Source organism: Elgaria multicarinata, chromosome 21, assembly GCF_023053635.1.
Source record: "Elgaria multicarinata webbii isolate HBS135686 ecotype San Diego chromosome 21, rElgMul1.1.pri, whole genome shotgun sequence".
In the NCBI taxonomy this organism is placed as follows: Eukaryota; Metazoa; Chordata; class Lepidosauria; order Squamata; family Anguidae; genus Elgaria; species Elgaria multicarinata.
Window position 1 is genome coordinate 12,801,113 of NC_086191.1, and position 24,665 is coordinate 12,825,777.

The 24,665-nt window shown below is 50.4% G+C and overlaps 1 protein-coding gene across 1 annotated transcript; it reads right to left on the bottom strand.

Annotated features, from left to right (window-relative positions):
* Positions 1-80: 80 nt before the first annotated feature.
* Positions 81-10,819, bottom strand: LOC134412279 (dual specificity protein phosphatase 10-like). Its single transcript, XM_063146171.1, has 4 exons — positions 10,697-10,819; positions 4,091-5,289; positions 1,274-1,573; positions 81-364 (listed from the first exon to the last, which is right to left on the bottom strand). The coding sequence occupies exons 2-4, from the start codon at positions 5,274-5,276 to the stop codon at positions 99-101; spliced, it is 1,752 nt and encodes a 583-aa protein (XP_063002241.1). The 5' UTR covers positions 5,277-5,289; positions 10,697-10,819; the 3' UTR covers positions 81-98.
* Positions 10,820-24,665: the final 13,846 nt, after the last annotated feature.

Genomic DNA, 24,665 nt, shown 5'->3' on the forward strand with positions numbered 1-24,665 from the left:
TTATTGCACCAAACCCACCCACCCACTCACCCCGCCCTTCTTCCCAGCCCTGAGATTGATGGAGGCACCCCCCACCCCACCCCCGGCCTCCATCTTGTTCAGACCTCGGTCTCCACCCCGGCCAGCTTGGGGGTGAGGATGCGGGGCGTGACGCCCGCGTTGAGGTCCGTCTCGAATTCCAGCAGCTGCCCCATGAAGTTGAGGTTGGGCGAGATGACGGGCCGGCGGCCCTTGACGTATTTGTAGGCGTCCCCCATGGTCATGAGGGTGTGCTTCATCAGGTAGGCGATGACGATGGTGGCCGAGCGCGAGACGCCCGCCTGGCAGTGGATCAAGACCCCTTTGCCGCTCTGGTGCGCCTCTTCTGTAGCGGAGGGAGAGAACAAGAGCCACGTGAGCGGGAGGGAGGTGGGAATCCTTTCGGGGGACACGAGCCAAACTCGGGGCGTGGGATGGGCTGGGAGTAAACAGGCCCCCAAAGGCCAGCGTATTGTATCTTAACACCAGGGCTGGCCCAGGACATTTTGCCGCCTGAAGCAAAAAGCAAGATGGCGCCCCCTTGTCATTCCGTGTATGACTGGACTGATAACTGGCTATTCCTTCAACCCTAGCAATGGGACAGCATCCTGTAGAATCATAGAATAGCAGAGTTGGAAGGGGCCTACAAGGCCATCGAGTCCAACCCCCTGCTCAATGCAGGAATCCACCCTAAAGCATGCCTGACAGACGGATGTCCAGCTGCCTCTTGAAGGCCTCTAGTGTGGGAGAGCCCACAACCTCCCTAGGTCACTGGTTCCATTGTCGTACTGCTCTTACAGTCAGGAAGTTTTTCCTGACATCCAGCCGGAATCTGGCTTCCTTTAACTTGAGCCCGTTATTCCGTGTCCTGCACTCTGGGAGGATCGAGAAGAGATCCTGGCCTTCCTCTGTGTGACAACCTTTTAAGTCTTTGAAGAGTGCTCTCATGTCTCCCCTCAATCTTCTCTTCTCCAGGCTAAACATGCCCAGTTCTTTCAGTTCTGTCAGTACTACACCTGAAGGCAACAGACTAGCATAAGTTGCTCAGGACAGCCTGCTTGGCCCACAGCTCTTTCCTTCAACCCCTCGCTGCCACCTAACAGCATTTGCCGCCTGAGGCGATTGCCAGCCTCTGCCTAACGGCAGGGCCGGCCCTGCGTAAAACCCTTACTGCCGGTAACTAAGCCCTGCACCCTTTTAGAAGGGGGGGGGGAATTGCACAAGCGCTGGCGGTCGCCCTGGGTGACGCCCGTACCGATGAATTCGAAGGCCTCCTCGAAGTACTGCCGGAGGTCCTGACGGCTGTTGTCGGTGGCGGGCAGGCGCTTGTAGCGGAGGCGCCCGCTGTCGGCGTGGTAGAGGGGCAGGTGGGTGGTGACGTTTAGGACGTGGCCCACGTTGAGGCTCAGCATCCGCTCGAGGTCTTGTGCGTCTCTCTCGTTGCCCAGGAACAGGAACGGCAGGATGGGGCTCAGCTCAGCGTTCTCCAAGTCGGGCGTGAGCGGCGGGCCCAGGTCGTCGGGCCCGTTGGCAACCTCCAACCCGATTGGGCTACCTGCGGTCAAAGCACACCGGGAGAGGGGGTGAGTCTACGGGAAGGCGGAGCATCAATTAGGACTTCAAGGTTATGTCGGTCAGTGCCCAAAAATAAGTCGACTAAAATGGCAGGTCTCGATTAAATCCCAGAGCGGGCTTCTAAACAATTAATAGGTTTGTAGAAAAAGCTGCCAATGGCACGCACCATCTCGAAGGAGCCTTAAGCTAAAGCATGCAGGAAATTCTGGCCCCATCACCAATAGAACGCAGCTCCCGGGAGTTTTTTACTCTGTTTTTGCAAAAAGTTTTAGGGTGCAATCCTTTCCCATGGTTAGAAGGGGAAAAAAGTCCTAAAATTCCCAGTGTTCCCCAGGACTTCCCCACGCCTTCTAAACATGCATAGGGTTGCGCTCTTAATCTCTCTCTCTCTCTCTAAATTAAATTTTATTAATACAAACAGTATATATATATATAACCCAGCAATACACAACACAATTGGTATAAACGCTTAAACGACTCTCAATCTCTCCCATCAGATCATCCACGAAATAGTCGCTATTCGACCGAAAAGACCCACACAGCCCTGCATCTAGAAATCCATGATTCAGTTAATTACCAAACAGGATAAATAACACATAACATCAAACGTTACGTGTCATTACACCAATAATGTCGGCCCTGATGGCTGTGTGCCGCCTCCAGTATCCGAGGCAGGAAGCCTGTGTACACCAGTTGCTGGGGAACATGGGTGGGAGGGTGCTGTTGCACCGTGTCCTGCATTGTGGGTCCCTGGTTGACAGCTGCTTGGCCACCATGTGGACAGAGTGCTGGACTGGATGGACCCTCGGCCTCATCCTGCAGGGCTCTTCTGATGTTCTCCTGATCTGACTCTACCCCACCCCACAAAAAATCCAAACTCTCCCCCCTCCCTCAGAAAGAGGGTTGACCGAAAAACTTGGAAAGTTTTCTTTAGAGTTTGCAAGTGTTGTGCGAGAGACGGGATCTTTCTCTCTCACTCTGTCTCTCTCTCTCTCTCTCTCTCTTCCTGCCGTGAAACATCTGCTAGGTAAAATGACACTACTGAGCCTTTATAGCGGAGTGGATGGGGGGGGATTTGGCGGGGAGGGGGGGTGACACAAGTGTGAAAAAAGGTCAGAGAAATGATGTCATGTTACCAGCTGGACAGAGTTCATTCTGGTTCAAAAGGCACTGAGCAGGTGCTGCCAAATCGGGGGGCGGGGGGCGCGCACTGAAATCAGAGTCTTACACAGGAGTCCCTCTCCCCCCCCCCCGCCCTCTTCTTCCCAACCCTCTCCCTGTTCATCTTGCCATCTGGTGGTCCAGCTGTGATGAGGTCACCAAAGGGAGGAGAGAGAAATATGAAACACTCCCGCCCCCCCCACATCCAAGTTTCTTAAAACTTTAGAATACCAACCCAGGGGGCATAAGGAAAGCAGGCTGTAAATTATAATACGGATTCCACCACCACCACCCGTCCCGTCCCACCGTCATTCCTTCTCCTGTAGGAACTGACAAAAATAAAATGAAAACCCAGTTCTCTGTCTTCGAGATCCAATTAGAAGCCTGTAGGGCGCTTATAAGGAGAACGTGAAGGCAAGAGTTCTGCTTTGTTGGCAGTCCTCTCTCCTCCAGATATTTAGAGGTACACCTGCAGAGGATTCGGCTTGCTACACTGCTTGAGGGGCACGCACAGCCCCTTCTCTCCCAGGAGTTCTGTCTCATGCAAGGATGAAGGACAGTTTTACAGTGGGGGGTAGTGGCTTAGAATCATAGAATAGCAGAGTTGGAAGGGGCCTACAAGGCCATCGAGTCCAGCCCCCTGCTCAATGCAGGAATCCACCCTAAAGCATCCCTGACATGCTTGTCCAGCTGCCTCTTGAAGGCCTCTAGTGTGGGAGAGCCCACAACCTCCCTAGGTCACTGATTCCATTGTTGTACTGCTCTAACAGTCAGGAAGATTTTCCTGATGTCCAGCTGGAAACTGGCTTCCTTTAACTTGAGCCCATTATTCCGTGTCCTGCACTCTGGGAGGATCAAGAAGAGATCCTGGCCCTCCTCTGTGTGACAACCTTTTAAGTTGCTGGCCACCAGTGGCTCGCTGCCCTCCATGGGTTAGGTGATGGTGAGTGTGGCCGTGCCCACTCTCCTCATCATTATCCCCCCTCCCCCCCACATACACCTATTGAACATCTCCGCATTACTCTGGCTTCATGTGGCACATTTCAGCATTTCTCTGGCTTCTTCCCAGCACCAGCTCAATCGCCCGCCATTATCTCCAACCTGGGATCAGAAATAACAGCAGGGATAACAGTTGATCCCGGGAGGCTTGGCGGGCCAGATTAGGCTGGTGTGTGTGTGCGGGGGAGGCCTCTGCACCCTTGGTGTAACCCTTCCCCAAAGCCACCTGGATTACGTCTCACAGAAGAGCTGGACCCGGGCTGCGTGCCGCCTCGCTGTGTCACCTCCGCCCCCGGCAAAGTAACCCCACGCTCCGGAGCGGCCGTCTTCCGCTTACCTCTCCTGCCCGGCCCCTCCTGCCCGTCTTTGTGGAGCAGATCCAACACCAGGTGCAGATTCTGCGAGGGCTGCGTTTTGCGGGGTTTCGGGGGGCTGGCGGGCTGCGTCTCCGGGCCGGCGCAACCGCCGGCTTCCTTGGACCAGAGGCGCTGCAGCGAGGAGTCCCTGCCGTCGCAGGCCCCCCGGGAGGAGATGAAGTCGAGTACGGCCAGCTTGCCCTGCTGGAGCCGGCGGCGGCCGGCGGCTTCGGCCGCCCCGAAGCGCATGGCGCCCTGCAGCTGGCTCTTGGTGTACTCCACCAGGTTGCGGCAGTCCAAGATCAAGGGGGAGGGCTGCGGCTGGGCCCGGGACCTGGTCATCTTCTTGGCGAGTTCATCGGGCCAGATGGTGCGGACGCTGTAGTCGTCGTCGTCGTCGCCGACGCCGTAGCAGCTGGGGGCCGGGGACGAGCCCGCTCGGGGGTCGTAGGCCACGATGGGGTCGCTGCTGCAGAAGCTGCAGGAGGAGGTGGCCGACTTGACTGAGGGGTTGCAGGCCAGGCAGGCCAAGGAGCGGAGGGCCGCCGGGGCACAGGGCAAGCAGCCCAACTTCTTGACGGACGGCGGGCTGCAGCTGGAGCAGCTCAGGGAGCGCAAGCTGGAGCGGCAGGAGAGGCAGCCCAGGGCGCGCAGGCCTGACTTGGGGCCGGCGTCGCCGCAACGCAGCAGCCGCCAGCAGCCCCGGCAGCCGCACTTCAGGGGGTGCATGGCGGGGCTGGAGAGGCAGGAGGAGTTGGCGGAGGTGTCCACCGGTGGCTTGGAGTTCTCCTTGAAGCTCCGCTTTTTGAGCTTGGCTTGGGGCAGGAAGACCTTCAGCCCCCCATTTTTCTCGCCAGGCTTAAGGTCCAGCTGCAGGGAGAGGTTCCTCTCCGGCGCCCGGCCCTGCGCGGCCCCCACCGTCAACTTGATGTCGATGGTGTGGGAATGGTTGGGTTGGAGGACGCCGCCCCGGCGGCCCTCTTCGCAGGAGCCCTTGGGAGCCGGCGGGGCCTGGCCGGGCGGTTTGCAGACCGGTGGCGGGGTGGGCTGTTGCTGCTGCTGCTTCTCGCCGCTGCCGGTGTGCGTGAAGCTGTGGTTGAGGCGCAGGGCCAAAGTCTTGGGTCTCTGCAGCACGCCGATCCGTTCTTCCAGTGGCGAGGGAGGCATTGGGAAAGGTGAGCTGCAAAGCCGAACGAGAGACAGAGGGGGGAAGAGAGGTCAGAAGAGCACGGACGGAGGTAGGTGTACATCCCAGTGTCAAAACCAGAAGGTGGCTCTCCAGATGTTTCAGGATTCAAGCCCCTGCCAGCACGGCCAATGTTGAGGAACACTGGGAGTTGAAGTCCAAAACATCTGAAGATCTTCTGTCCACCTCTAATCTAAAAGTCCCCAGCTTCTGCATCACCCTGCACGAGCCTTCTCAAATCTGGCCTCCCAGATTTGGGGATGATGGGATTTGCAGCCCAGTGCATCTGGAGGGTGCCACATTGGGGAACGTTCCCTTTCCATCCCTCCAGGAGCACGCTATGGAGAAGCAGGCAGCGTTTTGCTGACACTGACTTATTCAGTGGAAACGCTGGAGACACATTTCATAAATTCATTCGTTCATAACGGTTGACACGTTTCCTTCCTGAATTTGCCCTCGGAGAAGGAATAAAGCCAGGTCACTTTTTCATTCCCATTTTACAGATGGGGAAAACTGAGGCCGAGAGACGGTCACCCCTTGGCCAAAGTGGGGTTTGGAGTCGAGTCTTCAGCCTCTCTGAGGGACCATGTATGGGCGAGGTGCTTTACGCTTTCTCCCTCTTTTACATTTATACCCTTCTATTTATGTGTCTGTGTATCCCCGCACGCACGCCTTTTAAAACCCATGACGCCGTACCCTTTATTCATTGCGATAAAGCACCGGCCAATTTCATGTGTGGTGTAAACACGACCAGCAAAAAAAAAGAAAGAAGAATACCAAGCCAACAAGTCCTTATTCCACCACCCACCTCTTCAAAACATCTTTCAAAAACATTCCGGGTAGAAATTGGGTCAAACTGGGAGGAAACGCTTTTATGACAGGAGACAAACGTGTTCGCTTCCCCCCTCCCCAGATCTTTGCAGCATAGTGTGCCTTGCTGGAGGAGGAGGAGGAGGAGGAGGAGAGGAAAATTCTGGATCCCCCCAGTTTCTGCTTCTTTGACGCATTTAACCCCCCTCCCCCATTCCCGTTCAAGCTGTGATATCAAGAAAAACGCAGCGCCTCTTTGCACATTCTCTTACAGGGGGCTCAGAGCAGGATTCAAAGGCGCCCGTCTCTTCTTCAGCTCTGTGCCAAGGAAAGATGAAAAACCAATTCTCTGCCAAAATTGCAAACCTCTTTGCAAAAAAAAAACCCCAAAACCCTTGTGGGGGTTGGGAAATGGCGCTCATCTATAGCCGCTGGAGGCTCCGATGTCAGTGGGGCGTTGAATCCCCTCCGGGTTTCAATCAGAACTCTTAACGGAGCTCTCCAAGATGTGAAGTTCTGACTGGTTCCAAATGAAACCTGGAGAAGTCACCAGTGATGCGCCCCCCCCCCCACGGTGCCCTTTTTTAACCTGGAGATGCTTGAGGCCAATCCTGGGACCTCAGGCGTCTCCTTTGCCAGTGAGCGACGACGCCCTCCGTACCCCATATAGGGCTGCCTCTACCGCGGCCGCTCATCGGTACACGAAGTCCAGGTGGGTGTACTCTTGGCAGTGGGGCGGTCCAGGATTGTGGGGCACACCGGCTACCTGATCCTTTTAACCAGCTACCATGGGACGAGGTGTGAGATGACGAGGTGTTAGCCGGCTGCTTAAAAAGCACTCAGCCACGCGCCTTTGGGGCAGGCTGAGTGGGTGGAGAATTAAGCCTTGGCCTGTTTCCCTGCCTGGCTTCTTCCAGCGCTCTCTGCTATCTTTCTCTCTCTCTCTCTCTTGTGACCCACATTCTCTCTCTCTCTTTCTCTGTCTCTCTGCCACTGGAAGGTCTTCATCCAGATCTCTCCCTCCCATGGCTCCTGAAGATCTTGGCTCCATGCTTCTTGGTCTTCTGCATCCCTTAATTATTATTATTTTTTTTAAAAAATTGACTCTCCCCTTTGCTCCATCCCCGCCCATACACTCAGCCAATGCCCAAAAACACACACACATCACACACCGCCCAACGACGCTCCTTTGCCTCCACTTCCCCAGGGGCTTTCTGCTGAGGAGCCGTAACCACGTCCCTTGCAACGCTAACGTGGGGCGACAGCGCTGCTATTTCCATCAAGCGTGCAGAGCGCAAGCGAGGGGGGAATCGGCCGTGACAGCAAGCACAGCGCTTCTGGGGGGGCGCAGAGAAAAGGAAGACTCTTGTGGTACCCGCACCGCTGCCACCAGAGAGAGTTTACACACACACACACACACACACACACACACACACCCCTCCCTGGAATTTAAAACTCCAAACGAAGGCCGTCGCCCAGCCTTCTCCAACCCAGAGCCTTCTGGATGGGCGTGGACTACGCATCCCATCAACCCAGCCAGCAGAGCCATTGGGTCTGATGGGAGTTGTAATCCCTGAACGGCACCAGGTCGAGGGGGCACCACTCTGTCCGGGCAATCCCGTTGCAGCCTAAACCCAATTCCTTGAAGACTGTTTTTGGACTTGCCAGTATTTATGCTCCGCCTGTTTGCTCACTGTGTTCTGGTCGTGCCCCTTTGAGGAGACAGAGGGGTCAGACTAAATTGCCCCCCTTTTAACCCAATGTTTCCTCCTCTGGATTTGGGGGCAGAAAGATGTCTTCTCCATCACCTTTAGCTTGGCAGTGGACGGTTCTTCTTCTTCTTCTTCTTCTTCTTCTTCTTCTTCTTCTTCTTCTTCTTCTTCTTCTTCTTCTTCTTCTTCTTCTTCTTCTTCTTCTGGTTCCTCTCTATTCGGCCCTGGTTAGGTCTCATCTTGAGTATTGCGTCCAGTACTGGCCTCCACAATTCAAGAAGGATGCAGACAAGCTGGAGTGTGTTCAGAGGAGGGCAACCAGGATGATCAGGGGTCTGGAAACAAAGCCCTATGAAGAGAGACTGAAAGAACCGGGCATGTTTAGCCTGGAGAAGAGAAGATTGAGGGGAGACACGACAGCACTCTTCAAATACTTAAAAAGTTGTCACACAGAGGAGGTCCAGGATCTCTCTCCATCGTCCCAGAGTGCAGAACACGGAATAACGGGCTTAAGTTAAAGGAATTCCGGCTGGACATCAGGAAAAACTTCCTGACTGTTAGAGCAGTGCGACAATGGAACCAGTGACCTAGGGAGGTGGTGGGCTCTCCCACACTAGAGGCCTTCAAGAGGCAGCTAGACAACCATCTGTCAGGGATGCTTTAGGGTGGATTCCTGCATTGAGCAGGGGATTGGACTCAATGGCCTTGTAGGCCCCTTCCAACTCTTCTTCTTCCTCTTCTTCTTCTTCTTCTTCTTCTTCTTCTTCTTCTTCTTCTTCTTCTTCTTCTTCTTCTTCTGTATTTGTCGAGCACCTACAGGCGTGCAAAGTGCTTCACGTACCTTATCTTGCAACATTTACAATCGCCCTGCGATGGAGCCCGGAGGCTGCTTGAAAGAGCAGCAGGTGCTTTGCATGGAAAGGCCCACTGGCTTTGACCCCCTTGATCTTGATGAGATTTCCACGAAGAGGGCTCTCAACTGAGGTCTACACAGAGCTCCCCACCACCACCATCACCAACAGAATCAGGTTCCGAATAAGAAATTGCTAATAGTTTGAGGCGTGAGCTCCTATTTCACCCCACCCTGTTGCTTGAAGGACTGGGACTTCTCTATCTCTTGCTTGGGAGAGGGTTTAATGAGCCATCCAAAGAGCTGTAATGGGACAACTGAAATGATCCAGGGACTGGAACAACTCCCCTGTGAGGAAAGGTTACAATATCTGGGGTTGTTTAGGTTAGGAAGTGAGCCTTGTGTGGCGCAGAGCAGTAAAGCAGCAGTTTCTGCAGCCGAAACTCTCCCCACGGCCTGAGTTCGATCCCAGCGGAAGCTGGTTTCAGGCAGCCGGCTCGGGTCGACTCAGCCTTCCATCCTCCCGAGGTCGGTAAAAGGAGTACCCAGTTAGCTGGGGGAAAGGGAATCACGGCCGGGGAAGGCAACAGCAAACCACGCCGCTATAAGGCCTGCCAAGAAAACGTCAGCGAAAGCTGGCGTCCCTCCAAGAGTCAGTACTGACTCAGTGCTTGCACAAGAGGTTCCTTTCCTTCCTTAGGTTAGGAAAGGCAGGAGCAAGGGTGATAGAGGTGTATAGGATTGTGCACGGTGTGGAGAATGTGGATAGGGAGACATTTCCCTCCTTTTCCCATAATACCAGAACTCCTCTCCTGAAGCTGATTGGTGGGAGATGCAGGGTGGATAAAAGGATGGACTTTGGAACTCCCTTCCACAAGATGTGGTGACGGCCACCCATTTGAATGGCAGGGGGTTGGATAAATTCCTGGAGGCGAAGGCTATCAACGGCTGCTAGTTCTGATGGCTATCTGCTACCTCCAGTATCACAGGCAGTATGCCTAGGTACACCAGTTGCACTCCTGTCCTGGTTGTGGGCTTCCTGTGGCCAGCTGGTGGGCCAATGTGTGAACAGAATGCTGGACTAGATGGACCTTTTCCCTGAGATCCAGCACGGCACTTATGTTAATAATAATAATAATAATAATAATAATAATAATAATCATAGAATAGCAGAGTTGGAAGGGGCCTACAAGGCCATCTGTCCTGCACTCTGGGAGGATCGAGAAGAGATCCTGGCCCTCCTCTGTGTGACAACCTTTTAAGTATTTGAAGAGTGCTCTCATGTCTCCCCTCAATCTTCTCTTCTCCAGGCTAAACATGCCCAGTTCTTTCAGTCTCTCTTCATAGGGCTTTGTTTCTAGACCCATAATAATAATAATAATAATAATAATTCACAAGGACACCCAATGTGGTTTCTTTGTGCATGCGCCCACGTAGAAGTTTACACTGCCTCGTGCAAAACCCCATCTCTGCACACTCGCCACCATGCCTCATAGCACATATACAGTATGGCAGTTGCAGGCCTGGGGAATTTATCGCTCTCATGCACATGCAGATACACACTTTATTTATTTTTAGGCACGTACAGTCCGCAGTGTGGTATGTGCACCTCTGCACCCGTCGCGCCTTCCTTCTGCACACCGAACACCCACGAAAACGTGCCCGTAGAGGATTTCGCACCCTCTGAAGCTCAGCTGGTGTTGCGTTTGGCAAATCCGCATCTCTTCAGTCTCGCCTACCTTGCAGGATCGTCACGAGGAGAGGCGTCCTCAAGGCGGCCGGAACGGCTATACGTTAGAGCCCCTCGTGCCCGATCTGGGTTGCACAGGAGTGCACGCTCTCCTCCACATGCAGAACTTCACCAACATTTGCACAAGATGACTTTCGCGCCGCCGTCCAACCTCGTAAAGGCCTCCCCGTGCACACGCTTTTTCAGGCTCAAATCGGAGCATGCTCTCAAAATGCACAGGGGCTTTAAAAGAAAGCAAACCCCCCCCCCCCAAAAAAAAACCCACCTACCACCACTCACCCCGATGAACAGTGTCGCCTTGTAGCCTGCCTGCTTTCTTTCGGGGCTGCCGTTCCGCTCTGCCCTTCACCAAGTGAAGTTTTGCGGTGCCTCTAAAAATACCACCCTGAGCTCATAGCCTGGCAGTACCCAATGCGGGCATGTGTCTCCTCGAGTTTCACCCCATGCATGAGCTCACCGCTTGGCCCTAGAAGTGCTCTGTTGCTTGGTGGGTGGGGTAGAGAGAGAGTGGGGGGGGGAGAAAAGATTAAGGAAGAGGCCAAGGGGGGGGGACTTTCCTCAGGGCCCTAGCCCTGAAGGTGTACACTCATGGAAAGTTCATTCTCCATCCGTTTAATACTTCTTAATCCAGTCTTTCCCATTCTGGCGTTCTCCAGATGTTCTGGACTGCGACACCCAACTCGGGGGAAGGAGAAAACTGTTTTCATCGCTCAGGTTGTGAGTCTGAAAGGATACATAAAGCGACGGGAGAGTGCGGCTTTCCACGGGCGGAATGCAGAGTTCTAAGCCGCATTAGCGGCTGTGGCACATGGAACGCAAGCGGGAGCCACGGTCGGTCTTGCTTTAGTGAATGCGGAGCGCGAAAGCCAGGCGCTAAAAGCTCCGGTTTTGTCTCAGGCTTGGGGTCACTTGAAAGCAAGACCCCAGGGCAAAAACGCACGCTGGTTCACTTGCTCTTTAAACCTTGCTTTGGCTATGAACTAGCAAGCCTCTCTCTCACTCGCCTCAGTCCTCCTATCTGCAAAATGGGTGTAAAGTCCTGGCCAAACTTACAGGGAGTGTCGTAACAATTCCTTAGAAGATGTACACAAGCCCTTCGGAAAACCTGCCCTACATCAATATCAGGGAGTTTCTCCATGCAAATAGGTGCTTACATGAGCTACAACCCCATTCCTGGGGGGCAGCCCCCAAATAGCACATCCCCCCCCCCAAAGTACACACAGTCCTTTTCCCTTGCTGCCTTGCAACAACATCATCATTTCTATTGCACAGTCACCAAGTTTAGCCTTAAGAGGGCTCACATTAGAAGTCAGGGCACTGCCCCAAGGCGTCTACAGTCTAAAACTCAAAACAGAGGATAGGAAAGGAAGGCCCAACCGGGAAGCAATATGTGGCGTTTTCAGCTGCATGGGCTTAACCGGAGTTAACCAAGACAAATCTGAACACCCCTGGGCTGTCAAAAGCGTTCTACCTGGGGGGAACGAAAGTGTGGTCGTTTTCGCCGTCTGTCCCACCCGTGTTCCAGGCCAAACAAACACAGCTAATGCCGGAAGATCAGCCTTGATACTTCCTTAAAGCAGCACTGCCTTTCGCACGTCAGTTCCAACAGCAACCGGCTTGGCCTTGCGCACCCAGGGAGCTTGACGGACCGGTGAGGTTCCCTTGTGGCTGTTGCCACTCTGCCGGGACAGACACACGTGGACGTACGCCCCTTGGGCCCCCCAAGAGATGAAGACGAGTAAGAAACGCAAGAGTGGGGTGCTTGGGTGATGTGCTGCCGGTGGCGCGGTCCTGCACGCAAGGCCTCCGCTGACACCTGCACTCCTCTCGAGCATGTTTGAACAGGCCCTTCGGAGTTCACTAACTAGAAGTAAGCAAAGATCTAGTCCAGGGATGGCAATAATCTGTAGGGCCAAACGAGGAAAATGTCTTTAGGAAAGAAGACACAGGTCTGGCGTTGCACATCTTTGGAGAAGCTGCTTCTCAGTCGTTGGATTCTAAGTATAATGAGTCCTGGGTCCATCTAGACCAGTATTGTCAGCGCTGACTGGCAGCAGCAAGCAGGAGTTTTTCCAGCCTCCCTGGAAAAGCCCGGGACTTTCTGCATGGAAATCCAGTGCTCTACCCACTGATCTATATGGCCGTTCCTCAGATATACCGTACTGCTGGGTTATGTATCTCTTACATTTCCATTGTGGGGATATTGGGTTTATGTCTGCTGCGGTTATGTTCTAATGGGTGTGGAACTCGTGGTTTTTGCTTGTTCTCTGTGCCCTTGTATAGTAAATTAAAGAGAGACACACACACCCAAAAAATTGCATGTACAAAGCGCCACATGGGCTCAGTTCCCACAGTCTGCCCCATGCAAGAGGCAATTTTGAATGCAAGGAGACATACACATTCCCAGGAACGGAGCCAATACAGAATATTATGCACACAGAATTTTCTAGCTTTCAGCAATCCACTTTGATGATAATAATACCAACAGTGCTCAGCACATTTCTATCACGCTTTTGAGTTTTCAAAGCCTTCGACAAACGTGATCTCTGATTTATCCTCACAACAACCCCTGCCAAGCAGTTCAGAACTATTAGGCCCTCAGAGGGTCGTTGTGAGGGTAAAACAGAGAGGAAGACGACCACGTGAGCCACCTCGCAAGAAGAAAACAGGCAGGATATAAATGTAAGAAATAAATAAATACCGCCGCCACGGGTCTATGCGTTGTGCACAACTGTTGTGACACCTGCAGCCGTGTGGGAGTCTTGCATTATGTCACCTGAGGCCTTCCAGATGTCTGGGACTACAACTCCCATGATCCCGGCCAGGATCATGGGAGTTGTAGGTCCCACACATCTGGAAGCCCCCTGAGCTGCATTCTGCACTATAGATCACACACACACTTTCCGGGGGAGCTACCTGCGCACCGAGGGGCATCCCTGTTTGTTTCTGGTGGGGGGGACGCGTGTCAACGTGTGCCTCAAATTCCAGCCGCGGTTTGCGCCCATCTCTATATAAAACCCCGTCTGTTGGTGTCCCCATCACTGCCATGGCATCACTGACTTAAAATAGCCCCAAATGTCATCGCAGCAGTCAGGGGACGTAAAGGGGAGAACTCGCCGGTCGCCTCTTTTAACCTCTTGTGTTGATGAGACCCACCAAAGGAAGGGGGGGAGATCAGATTTTCTCTCCTCTCCCTGCACCCCCTTTTCCTTTCCACAGCCACCAACTCGCTCTTTGCTCCTTGTCGCCTCGTACCTCCTACGCACCCCGAAACGATGATCTGTCACAACAAACCGAGGCGACAGCCACCACAAACGCCTGCTCTGTGTTGCTACCTGGATGTTGAGGGGGGGGGAGGAAGGAATGCAAGGTCTGGTCTCTCCACACATACACAGAATCGCAAAAAAACCCACCCCCCATCTTTCTCCAAATCTTGAACACACCACCGCTCTCTTCTCAAATATGCCAAGCTGCACCCCACCACCCCTGTCCCCTTGCATTGCAAAGGCACACACACACATACACACCTCTATTCCCCCCCCCACTCCCCAAAAAACTCAGCCATGCCTTTGGATGGGGGCTGGTAGGACATCCGCCTCTTTGGTGATCTCTCTCTCTCTCTCATCCCCAAATCAATCCACGGACACCCGCACAATCACCTCTGCGCCACTGTCATGCAACCCCACCCCCCCACCCCAAAATAAAAGATTTCAAGGTATTTGCAATTGCAGGAGCCCCCCCTCCCACCTTGCAAACAAATAAACACACACCAGCCCTGCTCTCACCTGCATCACACCGTGAAGCTGAAATCCATGAGGATGTTGGGGGCACCTTGGTGGAGAGGATTTGGGGGGGTCGATGGTGACGCTCGCAATTAGGAACTGGGGTTTCTTCCTCTTGACTTCTGACACCTTTGTCACGTCTGGGTTGTTGTAGGAGTTGTTTTGCCTGTGTGTGTGTGTGTGTGTTTTTCCAGCGATCCCCTTCTTCCTTTGTTGTCCTTCTTTTGATGTTGGTGTTGTGTTGTGTTGTGATGAGTGTGTGTGTTTTTCCTTCCCCCCTTCCTTGGCTTTGGTGCTGGAAAGAAGCGCTTTTGATGGGAGCCGAAGCGAAAACAAGGGAGGGGGGACGGGGTTGTAGGGTGACATCATCGGCAGCCAATAGGAAGCCGGCCCGGCTCTCCCGGAGAAGGTGACGCAGGAGGGCGGCACGTGACTCAGGCAGGCGCTCCCATTCATTGTGAAATATCTATTTATTTATTATAGGACTTGTATCCCGCCCTTGTAGAAGCCTATCAAGGCAGCTTACAAAAATAATTCTTAAAACAGATTGCAGGCCCACAGGCTTACAATCTAAAAAAAAAAAAAACAACCATGACACAAAAGGAAAGGGGATTGGGAGGGAGGAGGAAAAAAAGTAAATTTAGGCACTAGAAATAAGCTCAGCAGCAGCCCCATAGAAAAGGGGGGTGGGGTGAACAGCCAGCTGACCTAGGACTCCTGTGCTTGCAACATCACCCTGACGGGTTAGGATTAGTATTTCATCATATTAAAAACATTATTATTAAACATTATTATTATTATTATTATTATTATTATTATTATTATTATCCCGCCTTTTGCCCAATGCTGGGCCTCAAGGCGGCCTTACAAAGTTTAAAACATACATTTGCGAGAGACGGGACATAAACGTTTAAAATACACAACAAAATTATAAGACATTAACATAGATGGAGGACCAGATTATTCTCCAAAGGCCTGCCGGAACAAAGACGTTTTAGCCTGCTTCTGAAAGCCCATCAAGGAGGGAGCCAGCCTAGCTTCCCCGGGAAGAGAGTTCCAGAGCACCGGAGCAGCCACCGAGAAGGCCCTGTCCTGTGTTCCCACCAAGCGCGCCTGTGTAGAAGGTGGGACTGAGAGAAGGGCTTCTCCAGAAGATCTCAAAGCACGGGCAGGCTCATAAGGGAGAAGACGGTCTTTCAAATAACCTGGATCTGAGCCATAGAGGGTTAGCCATATACTACTCCATTTAGGATTAGTATTTCTTCTTCTTCTTCTTCTTCTTCTTCTTCTTCTTCTTCTTCTTCTTCTTCTTCTTCTTCTTATTTAGTAAACCACCCAGAGAGCTTCAGCTAGGGGGCGGTATATAAATGTAAATAATAATAATAATAATAATAATAATAATAATAATTTTATTATTAATAAAAATAATATGAAATAATAATAAATTTATTTGTTACCTGCCTCTCCCTCTGGATCGAGGCGGGGTACAACACAAATGCAAACACCATAAAATACCTATAACTATTTAAAACATTTAAAACTAATACATTATTCAAAGCAGCACATTATTAAGAAGGCATACTAATCCCAGCATGTAATCCTAATGTTATTAATAATAACAATAATACAAATATATTATATTATTACTTAGACTAATTCATTTATTTTAAATTAACTCGTTATTTCACCTCCCCCCACCTCACATAGTATGGGAAAATAATATTCTCTCTCTATAGTAATATAAGGATTGCTCCTTTGTGAACCGCCCAGAGAGCTTCGGCTATTGGGCGGTATAAAAATGTAATAAATAAATATAAATAAATAAATATAATCTTCTCTATTGTGGGGAAATTTCCCCCACATCATATTATTATTTATTTTAGTGATGAATAATAGTAATAATTCATCTGCTCTGCTTAATATTCTGCTGCCAGGGAAATAATATTATCTTTATAGTATAATGTTGTGTATTGTGGGGAAATTTCCCCTACATCATATTATTATTTATTTTAGTTATTACTAATAGTAATAAATAATCATTTATTAACTGATTCACTCTGTTATGGTGGAAATAATATTCTCACTGCATAATATAATATTCTCTATTGTGGGGAAATTTTCCCTATATCATATTATTTATTTCATTATGAATTATTTCATTATTATTAATAGTTTTTCCTTTCTCCTTGTCACTGGACAGAATGCCTCTTCTGAGACCCAATTCATACACACAGTAGAAGCTTTTCCTGCACTCTTCCACTTTTGGGGGGAGTTTGTCGTGGTGGAATCCACATGGCTACATGTCTCAGCATGTAGAAAGCTAGCATGTCAGAGTTCAACCTCACCTTCCTGGAATGCTGTTTTTCTAAGTGCGAGGACATTTTCATGGAGCGCAACTGAAGCATGCAAACTCCTCCCCTGTGGCCTGAAGTGGTACAATCCAGGCAGGACTCTCTTTAACCCTTGAATCCCTTGCGCGTATGAATTGGGCTTGAACCCATGCCTCTCATCTTCTAAAAAGAAAGAAGCGTCTGTGTGTGTGTGTGTGCACTTTAGAGCGATCGCTTTGACTCACACGCAGAACAATTAGAAACATAACAATCCAAAACATTACAAACACACACACACCCCTCAAAACAGGCTGCATTAAAATATACAAGTTTAAAACTAAAATTTGGAGTGGGAAGAAGGAGAGAAGGATGGAGGATGGGGCTCTTTTATACTTTCTTTGTCTTGGCTGGGGCAACTTTTGCCACAACTGGCATCACTCGCACTGTGACTCAACCGGCAGGCGCCTCTGTAGCCGCCCCCAGACGGATGAGTGCGCCCATGGGTCACTGGGGGGTTTCGTGTCATCCCAGGTGTGTGTCATGCGATTGTCACCGAGACTTTTGTCCTGACGCTTTTGCACTTCTAACCCCCTAGCCAGCTTCTAGCCGATGCCTCAGAAAATGAGGTCGTTTCGGATTCCGGGGTTCGTGGTCTTCTTCAGGGAGGGGTGTTCGGACAGTAATATATATTACTTCACATTTCAAATGGACGTTCGGGGCAAGAGAATGGAGGGTGGGGGAGCTCTTTAGATTGATAATGTGCATCACTTTCCTTACTTCAACGCGTGCTGCTGCGTTTGGGGGCCCCTCTTGCTAAGTTCTGCCACGTGGGGCCCGAGACTTTTGCCTCCAAATCCAACCCTGATGGCGCCACTGCTTAACTTTTCTTCATAGGAGCCCTGCTAGGTAGGGCAAAGGGCCTATCTGATCAAGAATCCCACGGGAATTAGGACAGGGCCTGAAAGGAGCAATCCTCTGTTGGCCCTCAGCAGCTGGTGTCCGGAGGGACACCCGCAAGAGCCACAGACAGACCTATCTTCTCCGTGGACTGGCCTAATCCCTTTGAAAGCCAGGGGCCGTCCTGCCACATCCTGCCGCGTCATCCCAGGTGTGCATCACAGCCCGCCAATTCCTTCCCCTTAATGATGTGTTGCACAAAGACGCAGCCTCTCCGGTTCGTCCTGATTCTGTCGCCAATCCGGTTGTGACCGCAGGTTTTGGTATTGTAGGCGCTCTCTCTCCTCCCCTCCCCTCCATGATTTGATAAACCTCTGTCACGTTCCTTCTGTCGTTGCCTTCCGTTTCCCACCCCAAAACATCGCATTCTTTGCTCCAGCCCCCTGCTCATCTCAACGGTCCTTTTCTGGCAGCTTTCCAGCTCTTTGCAATCCTTCTGGGGATACACCGTCTTTTGAGGGTGGCTGGCAGCACCGTACATATGTGTGTAAGAGCGTTACGGTTTGGAATTTCTTGCTCCCTCCCTTTCCCAATAATGTCTACCCTGGAGTTTTGCCTTCTACGCACACAGACACAATCTCATTCGAGAGAGAGAGAGAGAGAGAGAGAGAGAGAGAAATCCCCTTCTGATCATTGTTCATTGTCTCCAGTAGTTCCTGCTTCCATTTAGCAAAGATGTAAGCAAAGGGAAAATCCAGCCCTGTTCCCTTCCCAACACTGCTACGTCACTGCTAAATCCCAGCCTAGTTTCAGCATGCAGAAAATACATTGGGCTTGGGCTACCTCTGAATCATATCTCAGCATTCTTTGCTGTTTGGAAAGTTTATTCGTTGTTGCTTTTTTTAAGGGGGGGGGCCCTTTTGACGGCCTGTTGTCGTTTTCAAGGCTTGCTGTTCACGTTTGTAACCTTTTATTTAGCTCGCCTTGATCTCTCAGCTGCCCAGAAGATATTTATTGATGGCCACCTGTATCAGTTGAATAAACCAAACCAGATCTCATTTGCACATGCAAGCAGGTACACTCACCAGCGTCGAGAAGCAGAAGCTGGGAGCGGTTGGCTTTTTTCTGTGATATTTCTTAGTTCAAGATGAGCCGGTTTAACCGAGTGCAAGGGTGTTAACCCAGTCTCTCTCTCTCTCTCTCTCTCTCTCTCTCTCTCGGCCCGTTCAGATTCAGAAGACACCTTAAACCATGGCTTTAACCATGGTGGTTAAGCCAGAAAGCTGGGCTGTGTTCAGAAGACACCTTAAACCACAGCTTTAACCATTGTGAATAAGGCTTTTTGCTTTATTCACCATGGTTAAAGCCGTGGTTTAAGGTGTCTTCTGAACACAGCCTGGCTTTCTGGCTTAATCACCGTGGATAAAGCCATGGTTTAAGGTGTCTTCTGAACAGGCCCAATGTCTCTTTCTCTCTCACACACACACACTGTAATTACAGCCAAACAATTTTATCTCTACCAGGAGATTTTGTAAAGCAAATGGGTCTTCATTACCCTTTCAAGACCCTGTGATTTCTGCCTCCACTACACTACTGGATCACAGGGGTGAAGAAGAAGGAGGAGGAGGACTTGCTGATTAACAAAAGCCATGACCTCATCTGCTACTTCCTTTTCCCTTTGAACATAACTGCAGTCCTCACAGTAGATGGATTTCCCCCGCCACAATATATCGTCGTGAGCTCTCCCCGTTGTAATGCAAAGTATTTTGCTACGCTTCGGTCTCGGATGGGCACTTCACTTATTTATTCGCGACACTTCTGCGCTGCTAAATATCCCAAATCCCTTAGCAGTTTGCAATAAATATTGAAATCGCGTTTGAAACACCATATGAAAAACACAACATAGGAAACTCTTCCGATTCCAACAGGAGCAAGGAAGACGGAGCGGCACGATGAATTTAATTGCAGCCCGGAGAAAGCCCGGGTGAACACGTGTGCTTTCGGGAGGCATTTGGAAGATGCTACATTTTCTGCCTCTCAAAATGCGCCAGGGATGGTTTTCTGAAGCGTGGGTGCCGCTGCTGAGAAGGCCATTTGCAAAGAAGACCTATTTGCTTGGCAAAAAACCTGCTCCTGCTGGAGGTGAAAACTGCTAGAACTTTTCTGCTACATAACCCCTAGGTGGCACTGCTGTATAGTGAAATAGCACAATTACATAAAAGTATTTCCTTTCGCTTTCACAAATAATACCGCATTTTCCCCACTCTAAAAACTCGCCAAAAGTGCTGTATAAAACCAGAAGCAAAGCTGGAGGGTCACAATGTTGTCTAAACTACCATAAACAACCATGCGTAGGGGATGACAAACACACAATAAATGCCCCATGTAGAAAAGCTCCCGATGAAAAGCAAAGGCAGCCATGTTGGCCAGAGGTAAAATGTTAAAATCCGTATTAGCCAAGCAAAGAGCACCACAAAACATGCATGTTTTGACATCCCCTGATCTCTTCATCAAACAAGATGTTACAAAAATCTACTTTTTGACCGGCACAACCTAACGGAATCATATGGCACCAGGATCCAAACCATTAGCCTTTTATAGGGGTGGGGCAACATTTTCCTGTATGGGGCGTCATGTCCTCCTCTGGAGGAGTCCTATTTAGAAGCACCGTCTGCCCCGCTCTGCCACCTAAAGTCCTTGGCAGAGACAGCAGCTGCCAGACGCAGAAGCACCCAACTGAGGAATAAAGGCTTTCGGGGAGTAAAGGCATATTCATGAGCAAGGCCCTGCTCATGAGTAAGCTTTTCCCTGGGTGGCACTAATGGCCTGCAGCTGTGCTCTGGGTGGGGCTTTGCAGGCTCAGGCTTTAGAAGGCTTCAGTGCTAGGAGGACCTCTGAGTACCAGCTCCCTGGTGTGTATTTCACTGCCCTTTCGGGGATTGCTTTGTGCTTGATTTTGGACCTTGCATTTGGACTTGACTTGGTCTGGATGGCTAGAACACGTTGCCAGCATCACTGTAAGCCGGATACATTCCCTTGGGGATAGTCTCTTTGGGGCTGAAGGCTGGTGGTGGGCCAGACCAAATCCTTAATAAGAGGGGTCCCTCCTGCTTCTCTCTCTTCTGGCACCCCACTTTTCTCTTCTCTGACTTCTGCCACTCCCTTTTCTCTCTTGACATTACCCGTTTCTCTTTCTGTTACCCCTATTTCTTCTTTCTCTCTTTCTGGCACCTTTCTTCTCTCACACATTCCTTCTGCCACCCCCTTTTCTTTTCTCCACTCCCCCCCCTCCCCACAAGCCTCAGGCCTTCCAGATGTGTTGGGAATGCCAGGCGTTGTCGTCCGACACATCTGGGAGCACGTGGTAAGCGAAAGCTGAGATGGACCATTGGGCTTGATTTCGCCAAATCTTGCATCCTTATGCTGAGATGGTTTAATGCTATCCTGGGCATTGATTTTTATTTGTATTTATTGTTATTATTGAACTGACAATGGGATTTTCTGTAAAAGCCTGCTCAAACCAATGTTTGAAACACAAGCCATTTTACATTATTTGCTAAAAACAACCCCAAAACAATATAAAATCAACCCCTTTTTTATATTTTTTTTTAAACACCAGTCAATGTGTTTAACCCATCAAATAAAAATGCTCTGTTTTGGGGATGTTGCATGTACGTCTCAGGCATGCGTACCCAGATGTTGGTACCTTCAAATCCTGCTAACAAAAGCCTTCTGGAAGCTGCCTGGTCTATGCATCTCCCTTGAGAAATCCAGCCCCAGCTGGTCTCCTGCGCCCACATGCCATAAAGAAACCCCCTCCCCGCCCGCGTCTTCTCCCCTAAGGACTCCGGGAATGATGTCACTGCCAGCCAATCGGGACGCATCACTCTTACTCCAAGTTGTAAATCTTTGTGTTTGTTTAAGCTGAAGAGCAAGAGGAGGCGATTAGAAGGGCTGCAAAGGCGAGCTCCCTCGTTGTTTCATTATCATCATCATCATCATCATCATGAATACATCTCGTTTTAGTTCACTTTGTTAATTTTATCTGTGTTAAAAAAAATTAGGCTATTACATCAAAGCTTTAGGAATTGTTTGCAAACCACCCAGAGAGTTTTGGCTACGGAGCAATATTAAATTAAATTAATAACGTTGGCCTGGTTCAGAAGACACTTCAAACCACGGCTTTAACCACAGGGAATAAGGCAAACGGCCTTCTTATTCACCGTGGTTAAAGCCGTGATTTAAGGTGCCATGATGAAGATTGTGGTGGTGGTGGAAGAGGAGGAGGAGGAGGAGTGGGGGAACCAATTTCCTTCCTCCGTCCTTTTTCTAAACTTGGTTTTGCTGCCAGGGTTTTGGGATGCCATTGGTGGTTTGGTGAGGCAGGGATAGAATTTAGCCTTTGTGGGTTTTGAGTTTCCAGAGAAGACTTCTATAGCACGATCGCCCTGCCTCATAGACTCATAGAATAGTAGAGTTGGAAGGGGCCTACAAGGCCATCAAGTCCAACCCCCTGCTCAATGCAGGAATCCACCTTAAAGCATCCCTGACAGATGGCTGTCCAGCTGCCTCTTGAAGGCCTCTAGTGTGGGAGAGCCCACCACCTCCCTAGGTAACTGCTTCCATTGTCGCACTGCTCTAACAGTCAGGAAGTTTTTCCTGATGTCCAGCTGGAATCTGGCTTCCTGTAACTTGAGCCTGTTATTCTGTGTCCTGCACTCTGGGAGGATTGAGAAGAGATCCTGGCCCTCCTCTGTGTGGCAACCTTTTAAGTCTTTGAAGAGTGCTCTCATGTCTCCCCTCAATCTTCTCTTCTCCAGGCTAAACATGCCCAGTTCTTTCAGTCTCTCCTCATAGGGCTTTGTTTCCAGACCCCTGATCATCCTGGTTGTCCTCCTCTGAACACGCTCCAGCTTGTCGACATTGCCTCATCTGTGGGCAATGTGGTCTTCTGCTCGTAGCCCTCCTGGGCCGCGCAGGCTTCCAGTGGGCCCTCTCCTTCCGTGAGACAACCTTCTCAACAGCGTTGTCACCAGCTCCTCCTCCTCCTCTTCCACATCATGGCTCCCACTTGCTTGCTGGACAGGCGGAGAGCCAGGGAGCAAGCTGATCATGGCGTCTCCTGCTTTTCCTTCTCATCAACACCATTGTCTGGGCCACGGTGAGAACCAGGTGGGCAAGCAGGTTGCCTTGGTGGTGAGGAGGAAGAGCAAATCCAAAGGGCTCTTTTCCGTGGGCCCCTGCTGGGGTGTGGGCTCTTGACAGCTGCCCAACCAGGCCGACCCTCGACGCCAGTCCTTCTCCTGTCTTTTCCCATCCCTTTTCCTCTAACCCCCACCTAGCCTCGACTGCGAAAACCCATTAACAAGAAGAAAAATAAAAGGCAGAATTGCAGCACAACGCCTTCCAGCTCATCGGATAAACGAATAAAACAAACTCCCTTTATTTGGTTTTAATTTTAATCCGTTTTCCTCCCTTGACACTCATCCCAAAGGCTTCACTTTCACCGGACAAACTGCCAGGAGCTGGGATTGCGTTTATTTCACGTTTGCGTGGAAACAATCCCGCCGGATTTGTTTGTTTCAAATTTTAATATCCTGCCTTTTAACCAGTGCTGTCGAAGCGCTTTCAGCTTGCCTAAACCCAGCTAAACACGTGTGCTGAGTGTCCCTGTTTTCTCTTTCAACTGAATTTGGGCTGGACAGCTCTTCCAGTGGAGGGTTGCCCTCTGACAGCCCAGCTTCGATTCGAGGATGGCCCTCTGTAAAGTAGGACACCTGGCTCTCTTCGACCACCATCCTTGCTGTAAGAATTAGGGGTACAATGGAAAAATACTTGAGTGTCCCATTTTTTCCCCCCACTGCGAAATGTTGACGGGTATGAATAAAACAGGCGATGAGTACTAAAATAACCCAAATGTGAGCTGAGCTGAGAATGAGAACAGCAGTAACATGAGTCTTGTCAGTGTTAGGATTGCTCAGTGCTGCAGTGAACGCCCCTGGTTGTTTGGTTTATGTAGTGCTTAAAAGCCATCAAGGGAGGCGCTGGACAAATGGACCTAAGGAAGCAATTTCAGGTGCCACTGTAGAGAGGGCCATGTCCCAGATAAACCAGCTATCTCACTTCAGAAGGTGAGGGCATTATAAGATGGGCCTCTTATGAGTAAAACAACCCTCCCTCCCGCCCAAAAAATACCAGTTCCTACTCCAGGACTTTTTTCTGTCTAAACATGCATAGATTGTCCCTGTAATCCCACTGAACTCAGTGGACTGACCTCTTGAAGAAACGTGTAGAAACTTCTGCCCCATATTGAGCTCACCCCTGCAGCAATTTTTAAAATCCAACCTCCGAATGAGAGGCGCTACAGCACATCCAAACCAGGACAGTATAGGTTAATTGTGGGTTAAACAACCCACAGTTAATCTACAGTTAGTCCTTAGGTTAACTGTGGGCTGTTTAACCCGCAATAGTGTCCAGGTTTAGATGTCACATTGCAACCCCAGTTGGCATAATCGGAGGTTGAATACTCAAAAAGGTTGCGGAATGCTCTCAGCACATGCTGCTGCAATCGTGGGTTAATTAACCCATGATTTGCCACTGTTATGTGGGAATGGGCCCATTGTTTGCTGATATAGGCGTCTTTCTCTTTGTATCACAAAGACCATGTGGGGGGTGGGGGTTAGGAGCAAAAACAGATGGTTTGCTGCATCAGGCAAGAGCATGAATGTCTCGTTACTGAGCCTGCTGTTCGGTCGATGTCTGACGCCACTGATCTCCCTACAGCTGGGTCAGGTCTAAGAGGAAAATCTATACAGCGCCCTGGGTTGTCCGTCTAAGCTGAGCTGTTCACCCAGGGTGCTTACAAAGCCAGGATTCCTTCGGCCTGTTCTGATCTGCTATTATATCTTGAGATTCGATGGATCTGGGTTCTAGTCCCCCACCAGGGCCGGATTAAGACATCCTGAGGCCCTAAGTCATGTGAGGATTCAGAGGCCCCATACCATAAAAATAAAATCTGCACATTAAAGTAGGAAAGGTAATGAAAGGGTACCACCCAGTGTTAGGGGGGACTTGTAGTTAAACAGCGATAGCCTTCCCAGGAGATGTGTATAAAAGCACTAATAAAGCAAATTGATTTGAACTTATTTTAAACTAGCTCTAATTTATGTTTATTGCCTTCAATACCAAATGCTGCGTTGCCACACTTTTTTCTATATAAAGCAACTCTGCTGTAAGCCA